This window comes from Hippopotamus amphibius, chromosome X (genome assembly GCF_030028045.1).
Source record: "Hippopotamus amphibius kiboko isolate mHipAmp2 chromosome X, mHipAmp2.hap2, whole genome shotgun sequence".
Classification (NCBI taxonomy): Eukaryota; Metazoa; Chordata; class Mammalia; order Artiodactyla; family Hippopotamidae; genus Hippopotamus; species Hippopotamus amphibius.
The window spans coordinates 17,414,364-17,433,279 of NC_080203.1; the positions used below are offsets into that span (position 1 = coordinate 17,414,364).

At 44.0% G+C, this 18,916-nt stretch overlaps 1 protein-coding gene across 1 annotated transcript in view; it reads left to right on the forward strand.

The window, feature by feature from the left end:
• Positions 1–319: 319 nt before the first annotated feature.
• MAP7D3 (MAP7 domain containing 3) overlaps positions 320–18,916 on the forward strand; it is a 57,253-nt gene continuing 38,656 nt past the window's right edge. Inside the window, exons 1-2 of the mRNA XM_057719075.1 lie at positions 320–456; positions 9,822–9,985. Of these exons, the coding sequence (XP_057575058.1) occupies positions 9,949–9,985 (37 nt within the window). The 5' untranslated portion in view covers positions 320–456; positions 9,822–9,948. The remainder of the gene's footprint in view (positions 457–9,821; positions 9,986–18,916) is intronic.

An 18,916-nucleotide genomic window follows, 5' to 3' on the forward strand; every position in this document is an offset into this window, starting at 1 on the left:
TCTAGCGCCTGTTCACACTCTTTATGAATCAGAGGGGAAGTGGGTTTGTGAATCTAGAATCCTGGAAAAAATTTTTGTGGTTAACAGTTACTGTATCAGTCTTTGTGCTTATGTATAAATATGTTTCTTCTGCTTTGAAAAGCATTCAATCATTGAAATATAGTCATATGTAACCTAGTCCTGGTCTGCCCTCTTCACAATTCAAGCCAGGTCACAATAGGTTGACTAGCAACCAATTGTGTGATCTGGGAAGAGCCAGGGTATAAATACAGGCTCACTCCCTGAGACAGCTCAGACTCTGGAGAAAAGCCTAGATGAAGACATCAGAAACCCACCTGCGTGGCGAGGCTCACATCCAGAGAATCACCAACATCCAACCACCCACCAGAAGAACAGTTGCACTTGACCTCTATCAAGTCCCATCAGAAGCAGCAGGCTTGCCTGAAAAAGAATAAGGTAGTGGGAGGGGCGGTGGATGGGGTACATCTTGCTAAGTAGCAGGGTGGTCATAAAGCTAGGACGTCAAGGTGAAACTCTCTGAGAGACTATATATTCACTATTAATTTATTCTATTTGCTGCAAAAAGATTTGGAGACAGCTTCTAAGGATTCATGCAATAGAGACATCTAAACAAATTTTAAATACAGTGAGATAGAGGGCAAAGGACTAAAGGTACAAAGCAGGTAATCTAGTTTGGGAGGAAGGTAAAGATGCAGTTTTGACACTGGGTCTCAATTCAAACTAGCAGCAAAGGGAGCATTTAAACTAGAGGGTAGAAGGCTTCAATGGAGATAATGGACCTGGACTTTGAAAAATAAGGGGACTTTCTAGGGGTAAAGATAAAGTAACAAGCATGTCAGGCCGAGGGCGAGCTCTCATGCCGACGCTAGGTCTGGGTAAATTACCTAGAGCAGAGATGATGGGAGACAGCCTTCGGAGATGGATAGGACTGGAGGAGGAAGAGTGACAAGTCACAAAGGGTCCTGAATGCCTGCTAAGGAGCAAGGCTGGGCTCCTTTTCAAGCACTCAACAGTTTCCAAAAGTTCTGCTGTGTGGGAAACATAGATATGGCTCAGAAAATACATTGGATAATTAGGTAGATGGAGTGTCTCGACGTGAGTGCACCTAGGTATGGGAAAGAGCAGGGACAAGTGTCTTTACCAGGGTTACTTGGTTACTGTGACTTAGGCAGGCAGACTCTGACGTCACAGAATAACAGCAGGGAAACTGGGTGGGATGCAAGGGGATGAGGGGAAAGAAATGGGATCAAGAGAGAATTCATGAACCTCCTAGTAAATAACTGACTTCTATATTTGCATTTCTGCCTCAAGGAGGTTGTTCAGAGGGGGAAATACATTTTCTGACAGGACTATTCATGTGTGAGCACCAGGTGCTCTCTGAGTGGCTGAGGGACCCATGGGGGCTGGGGGGAGGAGCCATGACCGCCTCCATTGTGAGGCGTTGATGGCCTCTCACAGTAAGGTCTCCCATTGGTTGAAGCTGGCCAATGGCTGTCTCCTACTTAATCACATACTCTGTCAGCGCCCCAAATCAGGAGGTCTGGCCCTTAAGACAAATAGTGGTGGCCTTGGAAGGTAGTGCTCCCCCTATCGCACCCCCATGTCTACACCATTCAATCCTCCTTGGAAAAGGAGTTCAGAGAGTTTCAGAAGTCATCCCTGACATTACTATGCATATGTCTGACCAAAGTTCTTTCTGATTGGCTGAAGGGACCCATGGGGGGAGAAGCCATGATGCCTCCATTGTGAGGTGTCAACTGCCCTCTGAAGCTACAAATTCCCATTGGTGGGAGCTGGACCAATAACTGCCCTCCTACTTAATAACAGTTACTGTCTGCCAGCCACGTGGGGATTTGTGTTAGATCCAAAGGTGAAAAGGTCTCTCTCCCATTACCACTCTCCTGAGTATACAAAAAGCATAAGTGAGTTTTAATGAAGGGATTATTATGTCTTGAGATGTTAAGAGATAGATGTCGCTGGGAGTTTGTGGAATAGGATAGACAGTATTACACAAAATGGGAAAGGAATTTTTAAATCTTTGTAGTTATATGTAAATGTATATATGTGTTCTATATAATGTATATAATATATGGTCTATATAATTTATATACTCTATAATGTAAAAATATTTCCAGGCAGAAAAGGTATAGCCCTTTTCCTGACCCCATTTGAATCTTTTGAAACTGATTTTAATTTGCTTTGGGGATATATATGAATTGGACCATGGTTGCTATGGAGATCTCAAAGCTCATCCTATCTTCTCTGTGGTTATGTCTAAAATGATGTCTTTGGGGAGATTCAAATTATGAGAATGAGGACTGTGGGTGTCTGCCTCTCAAGATGCCACTTGTTATCAGCTACCATCATCTACTAAACTAGAAAGACTCATAGATTCCCAATCTTAATAGATGATTACATTTCATAGTAGATCTTTTATCCTGTCAACCATCCTGAATAACACACCAAATTAATTTGGGGGCATAAATGGATGTGCTTTTTAGGAGAGTTTGGCTCTATTTTCAGCTGTGAATTATGCATTAGTAAGAATTATTTGGACAGCATTCATCATCATTTCCGAAGTTAATGAAATTCCATTACACTTCAGTACATTTTCATTTCACCCAGTGGTAAATTAATTCTCCTTCCCTCTTTCTGTCTGAAGTCTCTCACTCCTCTTTTGCATCATTTACAGTAGTTACGGAGTGGGAACATGGAGAGGTTTCATAACTAGAATAAGTTAAATAAGGGCCAGGAAAGACAGATGTTACTGATTCCCTTTATAATGATGATCTGCTCTATAACTCAATGCCAAGATGAGCAAGGCTGCTTATATTCATAGCTGTCACTGCTGTTTCCACTGCTCAAGAATTCAGGGCAGGGGCCGGGTTCAGGGGCTTAGCTGAGCTACGACTTAGAAGTCTGGTGCACATCTCATCTTAACACACAGCTCCCACTTGTGAACTGCCCATAGCAGCAGCCCAAGCCACCCAACCACCACGCTGAACAGAGGAAGCTTGACCTGGGGAAGCTCTCTGAGCAAATGAGAGGGCCAGGAGCATTGCCAGATCCATCTTTGCCCCACTGAGAAGCAAACCTGGAGCTCTCCTAGGTGCTGGATATTTCCCTTTAATTGTATTGGCCTTGTCCTTCCCTGGTCCCACCCTGCTTCCAGCCCTAGTCACACTCCTCAGACCAAATCCTGCTCCCGCAGGTCCCCTGGCCAATGGGCAAGAAACCTGTCTGTCTGGTTTTCTAGCGCTCACTCAGGTGCATCCTGGAAGCTACTTTGACCCTCACTCATGGGAGGCTCTAAGCATTTCTAATCTTATTCAAGCTAATAATGGTTAAAAGAGAGTTCTGGCTCTATGGAAGTTCTTTGAAAAACTAAAATAGAGTTACCCTATGACCAGCAATCCCACTCCTGGGCATATACCCTGAGAAAACCATAATTCAAAAAGAAATATGTACCACAATATTCATTGCAGCACTATTTACAATAGCCAGGATATGGAAGCAACCTAAATGTCCATCAACAGATGAATGGATAAAAAAGATGTGGTACATATATACAATGGAATATTACTCAGCCATAAAAAGCAATGAAACTGGGACATTTTTAGAGACATGGATGGACCTAGAGACTGTCATAAAGAGTGAAGTGAGTCAGAAAGAGAAAACCAAATATTGTGTATTAATGATATATATATATGATAATATATATTAACACATATATGCGGGGTATAGAAAAATGGTACAAATCAACCTGTTTGCAAGGCAGAAATAGAGATACAGATGTAGAGAACAAACATATGGACACCAAGTGGGGAAAGTGGGGAGGGTTGGGGGGAATGAATTGGGAGATTGGGATTGCCATATATACATTACTAATAAGAAAAAAAAAATCAAATTGTACACTTTAAATATATGCAGTTTATTGTATGTCAACTGTATCTCAATAAAAGTTCTTAAAAAGAGAGAGAGAGAGAGTTCTGGCTCTGAACTCAGAAAGACCAGGGTTAGAGGACCTTGGACATGTGTGGGAATACTGCCAAGGTTTGGACCAACTTGAGCCCCAATTTCTACAGCATGAAATGGAAGTGAGATCTTTCTTAGAGACTGATCATGAGGAAGACATGAGATAATCTATGGGAAAATATTGAGCACGGGGCCTGGAACTTGGTAAATGGCAGTTATTATGATTAATACTAGACCATTCTAGTGATGCTCACTGACTGCTTTCTGATTCCCTGTGCCTTTCCCCTCCTATTTGCTGTGGGGAACAGCATCTGCTCGTCCCTGATGAGGCTTAGAGCAATAATCGTAGGCACTAACGTGCGACAGGTGCAGCCCCACTCACATAATACCCCTGGCTTCCTAGTCTAGGCCAGTCTACGCCAACCTAAGCATGTGATTTGCTTCCTTCCTCATTCCCCCACTCATCAATCTGCCCAGATCCCGTTGTTTACATCGTCTATTTAGGGGTTGGCATTCTGCCTACAGAAAGTTTGAGAAGGATGGGACTTCTCTCTACTCTGTTTAATTAAAGCCCAGCCATGTGTCCAATCAGGCACTGTGCTAGACAAAGGAATATTTCATGAGCACCTGTTCTATTCCAGACACCACACGAAATACTAAAGATTTAATGCTCAGCAAAATTAGACATGGTCCCTTTTCTCACAGAACTTAGTCTACTAAGCTAAAAAAGCTAATGAAACTTCAGGTAAATGTCAGGGCCCCTGATTTGAACAGGCCCCTGTAAGATGCTGGGAGTCACAGCGTGTTCTAGATGGAGAAGAGATATAGATATTAAAGTCATCCCCAAGATGATGCAGGACTTGTGCAGAGGAAGATCATTTTCAGAATGTTTAGTGATTTCGTTATACAAATAATAGGTAACATATTATAAACTTTCAGCCTTCAGGCAGATGTAAAGGCTTTTGAATCCTTTATAGAGGGAAGGGGCTCCAAATTCCTAAATATAAAAACCAGAAAAAACCAAGTCCGTTTCCATGGCTGCAAAAGTCCTCAATTCTGTCAGAACGATTAGAAATGACCACAGTCAGATGAATTGTTTTCTGGTCGATGGTATTCAGCCAAACTAACTGAAATAAAATCAACCAGATAGCAATCCCATTGATTGTACAATCATTGGCCATTTTCTAGTCCAAAAAAATGACCTCCACATGCACAATCCAGGCATGTAATAACAACACACACTCTTGCTTATATAGTCATCACTTTAGATTACTCTTCAGCTTGATTTAGTTGCTGTGTATTCAGATTATTTGATTCTCCCTACTTCAATTAACTCCAGACAGTTTCCTTCCAGAGGTAAAAGGCAGAAGGCAGATTTATTTGCCTACTTTAACCAAACTGGCAGGTAGTCAGGCAAACACAAATGTGGCAACATCTGTCTAGTAAGCTGCCCCGAGCTCCCAGGCCAGGAGGGTGATTTGAGCCAGGTGGAGATAAGCAAGTAACCTTGACAACCTTCATAGTTATTGGGGAAATGACAGAACAGGGGAAGTGCCCTCCTCTTGCTCCATGAAAGCCGAAGCCATCAATGAGGGGAAGTAATCAGTACTGATAGTGAAGGTACAGCAAATCCTGTGGCCACATGCATCCCCTTATCAGGAGATGTTCTCCAACACTCACCAGTCCTGTGACTAATTCAGAACACAGCAAATTTGTACATAAACCTGAGGACTAAAAAAGGCAGCATAACGCAGCATTAGAGGGAGCACCGAATTAGTCTGGCCCCTAGAGACACTGTAATTTTAATAGAAAGAATGTCAAATGAACTCCCCTCTTTGGACCAGGCTTCAGGTTGAGATAATGAACTTAAGTCTTTCTCTAGGGTTCTTCATGTCAGTCTGGAATGATTTAGTCGCTACGTAACACTCAGCCACTACTGTTTTTAGCTACTGCCCCTGCTTATAACAATACTCCATTGTAGCCCCCAATTTAAAAAAAAAAAAAGCTCCATTCTAGAAAGAGGCCAAATATTACACATTTTCATCCTGCTTCCTTGAAGATTTCTCATCTTATCTGCAATACACAAGAGGTCCAGGTGCTCTGCATCCTTGTCAGCATTTGATAGTATCAGTTTTGGTTTTGCTTTTTGTTTTATTAGCCATCCTGATCGGTTCACAGTGGTATCTCACTGTGGCTTTAATTTGCATATCCCTAACAACTAATGAGATTTGGGTATCTTTTCTTGTGCAGTGCATATTTGCCTGGCACACAATCCTTCCAAGATTTCAGGTGGTTTCTACTCCCTTCTTCCCAAATGCATGATTTTAATACAGGTCATCCAGAGACAAGATCTCACCTACTCCCTCAGGATTTTAAGTAGCAATCCCATGCTTGACGAGAAAAGCATGGGAGAGCAAGGGGCATCTTCGGGAATTTCTCACATACCACACCATGTAAGTGACCACAGACTGCTGGTAGTAAGAAGTGCCCTAATCCTAAAAATGCTTTTCAATATTAGCTTCTTTGGATTAAACACCACACATACACACACATACACACACACACACACCACGGAGGGAGTTTTCTTAATCAAAAAATTATTTCACTGAGTTGTACAGTAAAGGTAGACCACTAAATTGGAAGACGGTTGTAACAAGTCACTGAAAAACTTCCCATACGTTCTGCTGGCTGCATTATAACAGTTATGATTCATATACAATGAGATGAGGACATTTACTACCTTTACAGTCTGTAGTTTCTCATTTCTTGTGCTGTTTCACCAAAAAAAAAAAAAACACCTTGATTCTTGAAGTCTGGAATCTGATTACAAAGTCCATTTTGACTCACAAAGTATTTCTCGAGGATTTAAAACATACTAAAACTAGAGTAGGCAATCTGGGGAAATTTAATGATATAAAAGACAATCTCAACCCCTGGAGGCAACTTGTGGTCAGTCTACTGGCAGCTTGGGTTTATTTCAGGAAAGAGCTGAAAATTCTGCTGATAGTCTAGACGTGGGGTGTGGAGTCCAGGCACGAGGTGAGGCCTCTGGTTTTCTTTTTATAAGCCTTTTCTTTTTTGATGACCCTCCCGACACAAAGCTGTCTTTAGTCCCTGACTCACTTCCTCTCTTTTTAACAGCATTCTCAGCTTGTGTTCAACTATTTCCTGTTGACCTTTTCTAAATGCCCTTGTTTATTATTCTCTACCTTAAAAACAAAAAACTGTAGAGAGAGCATAAAATGTTATATAAGCCTTGCATGTATTCTTAGCTTAAGGAACCAAAAAAAAAAAAAAAAAAGATCAAAAGTGAGGAGCGGTGGGGTAAGAGTTAAATTACTATTGTGCATATTCTGTTCATATCATATAGATTTATGTGTAATAGATGATAGATTCTTGTTCATGGAAAGTCTTCACTTAATTGATAATTTAATGGGAGGAAGACAGGCTCATACTTGACAACAAACACTGGAAGGAAGTCCGTCCCTTTTAGTGAATAATTCTGTGCCTGCTTGTCGATTACTGAAGGGACTTTTGTGTGAGAGAGGAAGGGAGCTTTGAAGCACTGAACTATGCAGTCAATGCTTAAGAATCCATGTTAAGAGCGAGAAGCAATTGTTCTGATGAGCTGAACAACACATCATCAAAAATTCTCCCCCTTAGTCACCTGTCTTCCTACATCTATCTCCCCCTCCACCTCCGCCCAGCAAACAGTTTGTTGGAAATTAGAAAAATGTTTTCTCAAGGTAATCTCTCCCCCTACAGGCAACTAGCCTACCAAGCTGCTGGATCAGTTCCCCGAGGAGAGGCAGGATTACTAGAATGCCTCTGCACACATTTACAACGGGGTCTGTGTGGCAAGAAGGGACTCCTAGATTTGGAAATGTACAAGTCCCCTAGCCAGAGTGTACACCTCCTGCTTCCTGGCATTAGTGCATCTCACTCCGCTGTAAAATGAGGATTGTAATTATTACATCAGCTTTTGTCAGATGTAAATGAGATAACAAAGGCAAAGGCCCAGCCTCAATGGAGGCCCTTGGTGACGTCAGCCATCATCATCATCATTAAAGATGGCTGACTGTGCAGAGGGTCATTACAAGAGTACGTGGGCCACTTCAACTAGGGGCTATGAGGTTGTTGCAAGTGATTTCTTATAATAGTCGCAAAAGCTTTTGATTTTTTAAATACATTCTAGCAGAGGCAAGTTATCCAGCAATAACCATTGCTTTCACTCTCACTTTTGATATTCTTTCCTATAGGCAGAGGAAAAGGTAAGATTAAGCCTGGTCCAACCGGGAGCTATGGTCACTTCCCCAAGGGTGGGACTGCCTCTCAGGAAGACTGAGGTCTCTGGCTGGGGTCCTCAAGGAGTCCCTGGGACCGAGCCCTCCCCTCCTCCCAGCACAGAGAGCGCCTTCTAGTGCTTAAAGCTCTGCTCAGGGTCTGTGCCTCGTGGTTTCCAGCCTGACCACCCCTGCCTTCCCACCAGAACTCTTGGGCTTTCTTTAAATATGTAAATATCATTAATTACATCTCCTAATCTTGCTCCAGGCCCAGGTGATTTTAAAAATATCTAATCTTGTCCATTTGGGGTGGAATTTATCAGATCAGTTTTCAGAGTTCTGGGACCAGTCTCCTGTCACCTCTGCTTGTGTTAACTATGTGTGTGACCTTGGGCAAAACTTTTTCCTCTGTACTATGAAACGGGTTGCCCTAGAAATTCTCTGAGGATGCTTCCTTCCTGCTCAGACCTTCTAGGGTTCTGGGATTCCAACTGAGAGAGACAGAGGACCACGAGAAAGGATCCGGTATGTACACAATATCACATCTACTTAATAATAATACCCAGAGAAGCAATTCTCCCAACCTCATTTTAGCCAAAGGGAAAGTGATTGGCTTGTAGAAACCTTGTAAGATTTAACACATTTGTGAAATCCCATATTACTGGTCAACTGGATGATTTTTGCTAGCTTTTCCCTAGGTCAGCACAGAAGGAGCAGGTCTTGCCTGGAAGTCACGCTCCTTTTCCCCACGAGGTGGCAGCAACACTCAGCTTTGCCAAATACCAATAGAAACAGAGTCCTTTCTATCATTTCTATGATGCTCTCCCTCATCTGTATGTTGGATTCGGGACCTTGACACTTAGTATTTCTAGTTCTCTTTTCCTGATCAACTAAACAGGTTTCATTCCAATTACAAGTAATCGCAAATAATGGTACAGTTTTCAGAAAAAGACACAGAATGTAAAGCCAGGAAAGAACCAAAGCCATAAGGGAGAAGGATCCTTTAATTTGTAGAGGATGGAGCAGAGCTGGAGTGACCTTGTCAAGGTCACCCAGCTAGGTAGTGGCACCGTGGGAACTAGAACCCGGCCCTCTAAAGTCACAATCCCCATGTCTTCTTTCCTTCTTTTGGGAGGTGAATATGCTGATAGTTTCTGTGTACAGTGGGGCAAATTGACTTCCTCATCTGTAACATGCGCATAATAATAGTGTCTACCTCAGAGGGTTTTACTGGAATTAGAGACCACACATGTAAGGGACCGGGTGTCACAGACAGGTAGGCGTGTCACACAGGCAGGTGCGTCACACACAGGTATGCCCAAAGGCATGTTGTTCCACAGTTTCCCATGACCGAGCCTGATACAACATACAGTGTACACAATTTTCTTTCTCTTTTCCCCGTAGGGACAGTGCATGCTCTATTCAGGAAATAAGAAATGGAAGGGGTCGGTGTCTGGTGAGAGGCTTTCTAAGGCCTCTTTCACAGAGTCTCTGGTTCAGGTATTAGGGTGAACTGTGCCTAACTCCTGGTTTCTCCCTCAGGAAAGGAAGTGAGACAGACGCAGCATATCCTTCACTTACTTGCCAGCTTCGTGACTTACCCACTCCAATTAGACTGGGCCAGATGAGTACCACGCCCCCATGCAGTCCATCTGACTCCTTCTGAAACATGGATCAGGCCATCTGGAGCAATAGCACCAGCACGAGTGAGTCTCATCTTTCTCCTGACAGCTCTGTCGTGGGGGGAGCACTGCATATAGTAACTATAATCAGTGTAACTATAATCAGGGACCCACTTCTCAGAAGTTGTTCTTAAAATAGAAATGACTGAGTCTCTCAGGAAAGCCTAGGGCTCGCTTAGGTAATGTGGCCCAGTAGAGTCCTACAGCATCACAGTAGCTAAATTAAATCCAAGCGATGAGCATGCCTCACATTTATAAAATGCCTACACATCTATACAATGTTTTGTTTACTCTTTACAAAGCACTTTGGGATTTTTCTCTCATTTGATCCTTGAAACAACAGTGGAGTCAGTATGGCAGGTAAGTCACTATCGCATAAATCAGGAAAGCATGAGAGGTAGGATGAGATCAAGCACAAAGGCTTTAGAATCACTCAAACCTGAGTTCACATCACAGCTCTGTCACGTCCCAGCTGTGTGACTCTGGGCAAGTTAATCTCTAAACCTCAGTTTCCTTACTTGTAAAATGGGGATGATCATAGTATCCATTCCAAAGGTGGTTGTGAGGATTAAATGAGATGATGCATGGAAGCAAAGGGCCTTAACACTCAGAAATGTAACTTATTATTTTTTTAATATTTAATTTATTTGGTTGCACTGGATCTTAGTTGCGGCAGGTGGGCTCCTTAGTTGTGGCATGCGAACTTTTAGTTGCAGCATGCACATGGGATCTAGTTCCCTGACCAAGGATGGAACCCGGGCCCCCTGCATTGGGAGCACAGAGTCTTACCCACTGCGCCACCAGGTAAGTCCCAACTTGTTATTATTGAATCGTTGACAATTTGTGAGTAACAGAAGCCGGAAGAGACACCCCAAGTCCACTAGGCCAAATATTCAAATTCAAACACATATATCCACAGTGAGAGTTTTCTCTCTGAATTGGCAGGCTCTTCTTATCGACAGATCTTTGAAACCAAAATCACCTTTCTGTCCACGATGGAAATTTACAAGTGAATCCCCAACATTCTATTTGGTGAAGCACTAGGGACAGTCAAACTTTCCTGTGTTGCTTTTGTTAGATTTTACCTCTTACTGATAGAGATTCGTTCATCCTCTTCTGTATTAGCATGGTCACTTCTGCTCCAAGACTCTGCATAGAAGGGGGAAGTTAGAAGAAGGTCAGGAAAGCACTAACACTGCCAGGGGTTGAAGGGTGGGGTGAGCAGGGGCAGGTTAGGAAGTTTCAGCCAAGAACCCCCAAGTTCCTTTTCTATGCCCAGACATTAGAGTTAAACCACTTTTTTGCCCCAATGCAATAGTCTCCCATCACTAATGACACACAAACACAGTAAACTTGTGCTATTTCTCTGGAGAGCAATCTGCTTTGAAAGCTCTTTACATGTCTCATTCCATTTTTGAGAACATTTCCCAAAGAAATCAGCTAAAAAGAAGCACAAGGTTTGGGGGGGTGGCAAGCTACGTAAGGTTGTTCCAAGCCCTGCTATATATAAAATGGTGAAATACTGGAAACCACCCAAATGTTCAATAATGGTAGAATGTGTAAAAAAAAAAGTAGAGTCTATGAAAAAGATGGAATGTTCTTTAGGCATTAAAATGGTAAGTGTTGCCGAGAAAAACCCGGCCTCTGTTCACTGATGCCGAATAGAAATACAGAGACAGAGCTTTGGAGGAGTAGAAACGAATAGCTTTATTACTTTGCCATGCAAAGGGGGAACACAGTAGGCTAGCGCCTCAAGAGCTGTGCCCCCCTCCCTGGGGAATAGGGAGAGGCTTTATAGTCGGGCCCGTGGTCAGGGGTAGGCGATAAGGACCAAGGCAGTAACAGTCCTGCATTTTCTGATGGGTTGGTGGTGGGTAAGTAGGAGTCAGCCTCATCAACCTTCAGGTCCAACTGGTCTGGGGTCTACACGCTTGTGGGCAAAACACCATCGTTAATCGTTAACTTCTCCCACCTGGAGGGGGTGTCAACGTCTGCAAAATAGCTCAAAGATATTGTTGTGTGTATTCTTGCTGGGGAAACAGGACCTGCCCCAAGGATGCTCTTGACTGTTTCTCCCAGGTCTCGCACAACCCCTCCCTTCCCTAATTAACAACTGCTTGAATCTGCCCACTGGAACTCAAGGAAGGTCATGGAGGCTGAATGAAGGCTGTTTCCTATAATCAAAGAAATAGGGGACACAGAAAGGCTTTGTGCCCAGGAGCCCCACAGGGCCCTGCTCGGTATCATAAGTGTGGGGTCTGTGTTAAGTGAAAAAAAGAGATCAAGATGTGATATAGACACAAATATTACAACTCTGTAAACTCAAATGTATGTGGACATAAATATCAAGGAAAGAAAATGTGTAGAACATTTTAGTTTCGTTTTGCTTAGCTACCGTGCATGCCACTTTGCAGAAGTTATTTAATCCTTGTGATAACTTAACAACTTGTCAATTTCTACACACAAAAATGCCCCCTGTTGAGATAATAATTTGGATAGTGTATAACAGCATTTTGAAAATGGGACTTTAAAATATATGGGTCTGCCATCTACTGTGTGACCTTGGACAAGTCACTCTAAGTTGCTGCCTTTGTAAAATGAAGAGGGAAGCTGACTAAATTAAAATTGAGTGTCATTCAGATATCCAACAATCCTAATTTGAGTTTTTCTGTCTCTGGTCTAACCCCAAAGTGTCCCTTCACAACAGGTTGCCTTTTTTTTAAAAAATAAATTTATTTATTTATTTACTTATTTATTTATTGTCTGTGTTGGGTCTTCGTTGCTGTGTGCAGGTGTTCTCTAGTTGCAGAGAGCGGGCTTCTCATTGTGATGGCTTTTCTTGTTGCGGAGCACAGGCTCTAGGCGTGTGGGCTTCAGTAGTTGTGGCACGTGGGCTCAATAGTTGTGGCCCACGGGCTCTAGAGCACAGGCTCAGTAGTTGTGGCACACAGGCTTAGTTGTTCTGTGGCATGTTGAAGCCGTGTCGCCTGCATTGGCAGGCGGATTCTTAACCACTGCACCACCAGGGAAGTCCCCACAACAGGTTGTCTTTTGAAGTGTGATGTAAAATGCTACTGGAGAAAAACAGGACTTATCAACGTTAAAACAAGACACAATTCAAAATGTTATATTACTCTCTTTCATATTGCCATGAATTCTGGGGGCCAGACTAAAAGTGCTTCTTTTCTACCACACCCAGAAATGTGGCAGAGGTGGCAGGGAGAGGGAGACTTACTCAGAAAGAATTTGGGACCGTGCACAGTGAAAAATGTTGAAATTCTGTGCTGCGGCTTCTTGGAGGCCAAAGGGAAAATAGAATCTGCTTTGTTTTCAGTTAGCATTTAAATAAGCTTCTCACGCAGGAGGCATCACTTCCCCCGAGTGGCCGCCGTCCTTTGGAGGCGGGTGGGGCGCTCTTTAGCCACGTGACCTGGGTTAACTCCTTCTAGACCTTCAAGGCCCATGGGCTTCCCTCTTTGCCATAAACCGCTGAGGCTGACTACCAGCTCTTGTGGCGGATTCTCATCTGATGCTGCTTCAGCTTTTGCCTTACCCTCAAGAGAGATGCTCTCTTCTTGCAAGAGCTAACTTCCAACAAGGCCATTTCCGTTTGTAGGAAACGAGGGGACCGCAAGCATCCTACTGGCTGACATCTCTCTGCTCCCGCCCTTGTGCCTTCCCCACAGGAAGTCGTGCCTGGGGGAGGGGGTGGCTGGGTCTGTGCCGCCACCTGAAGGGAATAGGCCCTACCTTGTCCCGTTCTCTCCCCCACTCCTCCCACCCCACCCCCCCAACTGCTGAGGGAAGTTGAGAAGGAAGCGGGGCGGGGAGCAGGAACACAAAGGGTGCTGGCCTTTGTGAAGCGCCAGTATTCTGATTTAAAAAAAGATTTCAAGTATCTGAATGACTCTCCTGTTTGTTTCCCCCCAAACAAGCCTCTTTGTTAGATAGTTTCACACAATCAGTATTCTTTGCATGAAAATTTGATCTCTTGTCTGACTGCAAAACACCTCTTCCAGCATTTGGGTTGCAAAATGCTTGTTCTCTTGGCCTCCTGTCTCCATTCCCCTAGCATCTGGTGAGACATCTCCAGCCCTCTGGCCACAAATGAAAACTCAGTGCGGAGGGGGGTGGGGGGTGTGAGGGCAGATGAGGGAGAAAAAGAAGTATTGGAAAGCTTGTGATTATTCCAATCTGAGCTGTGCGGTATATCATCATGATTAATAGTATTAGGCATTTTAGGGGATAATTCTACTGACCTCATAGCATTATTATCCAAATAAGTGGGACAATGTGAGGAAAAAAAGTGCATAACTCAGACCCTGGCACACAGTACGTGCCTCCAAAATATTAGCTATTGTTATTACAGATTATTACTACTATTTTATATTGAGCTCATACTGTATATTGAGCACCTGATCCTTTATATTGACTGATTTCAAGATCAATAAAACAGCTCTAAGCAACTGTTATTATCCTCATTTTACAGATGAGGAGACTGAGGCTCAGGATGGAAGAGTCTTTAAGTGGCAGGCCTGGGAAGCAAGTCCAGACGTATTGCACTCCAAAGCCCATGCTCTTTCCGCCACGTGGCAATGGGCAAAGGGCACATCTGGGGACTTCACAAAGTTGCCAGTCAGTCCCTAAATTTCGAGTGCTTATATAATGACAGGAGAATGTCATTTCCTCCTTCTATAAACAGAGTGAACACATCCCTGACTCACATGTGAACAAAGTCATTTCACATTTCGAATTTTCATTCCCCTGCAGTCAGCCCTATAGCAATTCCACAGGCCCGGGGCCAGATTCCAGCTCATAGTGGAGGATGTGTGAATACCATAGGCTAAGAAAATAGCATGAGACCAACTGACAGCGGTCCCCAGAGTGCCATCTTACCCGGCTCTTTCCCAGCAGGCTGGGGATTAAGATATAAATGAAACATATGGAGATGGGAAAAAGCATATGTCAGGCCTGCTGCGGCCGGGGTTCCTGTCAAGTGCACGCACGGGGTCATTTTTAATCATGAAAACACCACCAAGCAGGCTGCCCAAATATTTCTACAGAACGAAAATTGAAATCAGTGCTTTATTTCTCATACCTTCTTTCTAAAGTCAGCCTCATCGGCAGTTTCCCAGTGTAGGCACATCTAGGAAGAATAAGAATTTGTCATACACACTCCTCCTCCCAGAGAGAGAAAAGAACTGGGTAGTTCCAGAAGACTGAACAGTTCCTCCTGGGTGTTTCAGTTGAAATATCTCCAGGCATAATAATCAATATCGACAACAACAGAAATATTGAACGCAAACCCTCTACAGAGCACTGTGCAGGGTTCTGAGGATAATACGTGTAAGAATTTACTATCCAATAGTCACCATTTATAAAGCCTGGTTTTAAGAGCCGTTTCTTCCATGAAGCCTCCCGGGGTTGGCTGGCGCTTGGCCATCTCCTCCACCCTCACCTCCACTCCTAGATTCAAGTAGAAGTTGGATATGGTCACTCTTTTAGCCCTGGCATAGACCACCAGGCACTGTTTTGAGCGGCCCTCTCTTGCCCTGGCTTCTCCTACCCGTGGAAAGCTCCAGAGAGAACTCTGCAGTCAGATTAGCCTGAATTTGAATCACGCTTCCGTGAGGTGGGGGAAGAGTAGAGATCAAGAGACCCGCTTGAGCCCAGGTGTTTGCCTGGTTTTGCTGTTACAGAGTAGGGTTCCTGGGAGGAAGTAGTGAGAATTGTGTGGAGCAGCAGGTAGGGGCCAGCTCATTGGTTCTTTCACAGAAATGACGGTTGTTCAACATCCTTTAAATGTGTCTTTCACAGCTTAGCGGGATCTCCATCTGTTTCCCTCCCATGTCTGTTTCAGTTTCATTGGGAGGATATAGGTCAAATTCCAGCTGGATTACATAGTGGTTCCCAGCACTGGGTCAGCAATTCTCACTTCTTTTTTTCTTTTTCCAAAAGATTGTTTGGACAGCCTTTCACGCGTGTGTGCAGAGGAAAGTGCATTAGATAGGGTGTCGGGAGACCTGGGTTCCAGCTGTGGGAACTTGAGTCAACACGCCTCTCTGAGCCTCAGGGGAGAATGAGAGGACTCAACTTAGTGGCCTTGACGTTCCTTCCCAGACCTCACATTCCATGATCTGTCCTTGACACTAATATCTGGAAAGTAAAAGAAAGCAAAGTCAAGCATATATGTCTTTCCTGAGAGCAGAGAAAGATGCTCTATTTACTTGGCCTCAGGGATAACCTGCACTTTTCTTTTTCTCCTCCCCATCCACCCCAAGAGACTTCTCTGAAAACTCTGGAGGGTTTTGTTTTTTGAGGGGCTGGCTGTGGGGCTGACCCTTAGAAGTTTCTGTGTTACTGAGTCCTTCACCCCGCTGTGTAGAGATGAGAACCCATTGGAAGCCTCCTTCAGCTCTCAGCTGCCCACGTGTGCATCCCCACAGACCCACGTGCCCCAAACAGTGTGCACATAAGTTCCCCTTTGTCCTCTCGGGCCCTTTTATTTCTCAAAGTACACATTCTCTAAATAGATCTGGGAGCTGGCCATGAAAAAACAATGAGGTTTACAGTGCAGGCTTTCGACTCTGCAACTGTATCAGCCCAGTGATAAAACAACTGAGTTTTGCAAAGGGATTCTCAAGAAGAGCCAGAGTTAAGGACAGCATTGTTTAACCATTCTGACCCTGGGAAACATTTCCCTCTTGGGTGGTGAGGAGAGGAGTTTCTTCTGTATTTCACCTGCTGTGTGTGACCTGGATGTCTTTGCATTCCCCATACCTGTGTTAGCTCCTTTTCAAGTGTAGGTGTGAATGTGCCTGGACCATTCTATGGGAGTGGGGGTGGGGAAGAGAAGGAAAACCGTGTATGCATTGTGCTGTATTACACTCTGCCACAGGAAACTGTGGTACAAAATGCTCTCAGGCATCCTTGCAGGCAGCTCCCTGTCTGTGATGCCCCTCCCTCCATCGTGATGCGCACCCACAAGGCCTCGCCCAGATCTTGACTTTCAATGAAGCTTAGGGCAAAGCATCTGTCTGCCCTTAGTAAACAAACGTCAAGTATCAGGATGTACATGACACTAGATCTGTATTAGAATTTTAAAAGATTTATCACCATCAAAGTGTAATGATATTAAGCACTCAGGTGTTCTTGACATCACACTAGACATTATTTGGTACATTTCCTTAGTGGTATATGTTATACAACTAATAACACTTATAAAATCAGAAACTCTGGGAATGGGGCCGAGCAATCTGTGTTTTAACAAACCATCCCGACTCCTCTTTTCTTCTCATTTTCTCCCATCTGGATTTTACCAATTTTTAGCTCTATTAGAAATTCCAAAGTGTCTTTAAAGGGCATTCCTTGATATTTTATGCTTTTTGGCATCCCCTGAAGCTTCCTTTATATTACAGTCCCTGTATTTAGAATGAGAAGGCACAGCCCATGTTTGCTCTACTTTATTTGAAGTTAAGAAAAAAAATGAGGACATTTTCTTGCACTTTAATAATTTTAAGTCTAGACCTTTTCAACACCCCGGTGGCCATCGAAAATATTTTTATTTCTTCCTCCTTCAGTACTGTGGAGGCTTTCAGTACTCTTTCATTCATTCAACAAATATTCATTGCAAGATAAACAGTGCAATAGATGTGGTACATTTTCCTTTACACATGCATGTTGGAGTCAGTCCTGAGTACCTGGCGTTTATGGACTCTATGAGACTTCTTTCTCTATTGCCAGACATATATTAAACACCCATTTTTCAATGGTTTCTTATGGAATAGTTTGAGTCGATCCTATTAAAGACTTAAGAGACTGCTATAGTGATACTTGGGTTAAGAGATGTAGTTGTAGGAAGACTTTACCAATGATAAAAAGTGTATCTCGGGACTTCCCTGGCGGTCTAGTGGTTGAGAGTCTGAGCTTCCACTGCAGGGGGCACGGATTCGATCCCTGGTGGGGAACCAAGATCCCACATGCTATGCAGGGCCGCCAAAAGAAAAAAAAAAGTATGTCTCTGAAAAGGCTGAGTTGCCTGAGTGTGGGGACTGGATCAATGGAGAAGACATGGATCAGGAATTGAGTGGACTAGGTCTCACCACCTGGTAAATTGGGAGACTTGAGTCCTGGCTCTGCCACTTCCTAGCTGTGCTAACCCTGGGGAGGTTAACTCTTTCCTTATCTGTAAAATGAGGATGATAACAGAAGCTATCTCATGAAGTGGTGAGGATTATGTGAAATAATCCCTGTAAAACCTTAAGCACTGCGCCTGCCAGTGAGTAGGCACTGGACAAATGACATCTCTTACTATTTATCTGTAAGTATCCAAGACTCACCTACTGCTCCAAGCAGATTGCCACTGCTGCCACCATGCTCTTCCCTTCTGAGGTCTGTCTGATCCAACGGACAGTGGTGGCCTCTTCTTCGTCTCCCCAGAAGCTCCCAGCCACCCACCCTGGTGAGTTTAGGCCCTGAGACCCCTCACTCCATCCCAGGAAAGAGGGCAAGGTCACCCTGGTGCTCTGTGCAAAGGGAAGAGGAAGGGAGATGGAGGAGGGGTGCTGAAGGGTCATTGTGTGTGTGTGTGTGTGTGGTGGGGGGGAGAAGCGAGGTGCTGCAGCAGGAATTCCAGAGCTGGGAAAGCTGCCCTCAACCAAGCAAGACATGACCAGAGCCTGAGGCGAGTCTGTAACTTAGGAGAGAGGAAAAGTGCAGATTTGAGAAAAGAAAGGAAAATGTGAGTAGAATTGGCAAGAGATGAGTCTAGAATGAGGCATCACTCTTCCCCCCACATCACAGCCAAGCTGCAACAGATGCGAGGCAAGAGTCAGAAATGAGAGGAAAAAGAAAAAACCAGAGCCCTGACTCTGCTGTGTGTGTGATGGATGAATCCGACAGGTAGTTCAGGATGGAGAGGGACAGATATCTCATGGCTGTGAAGCTTAAAACTCT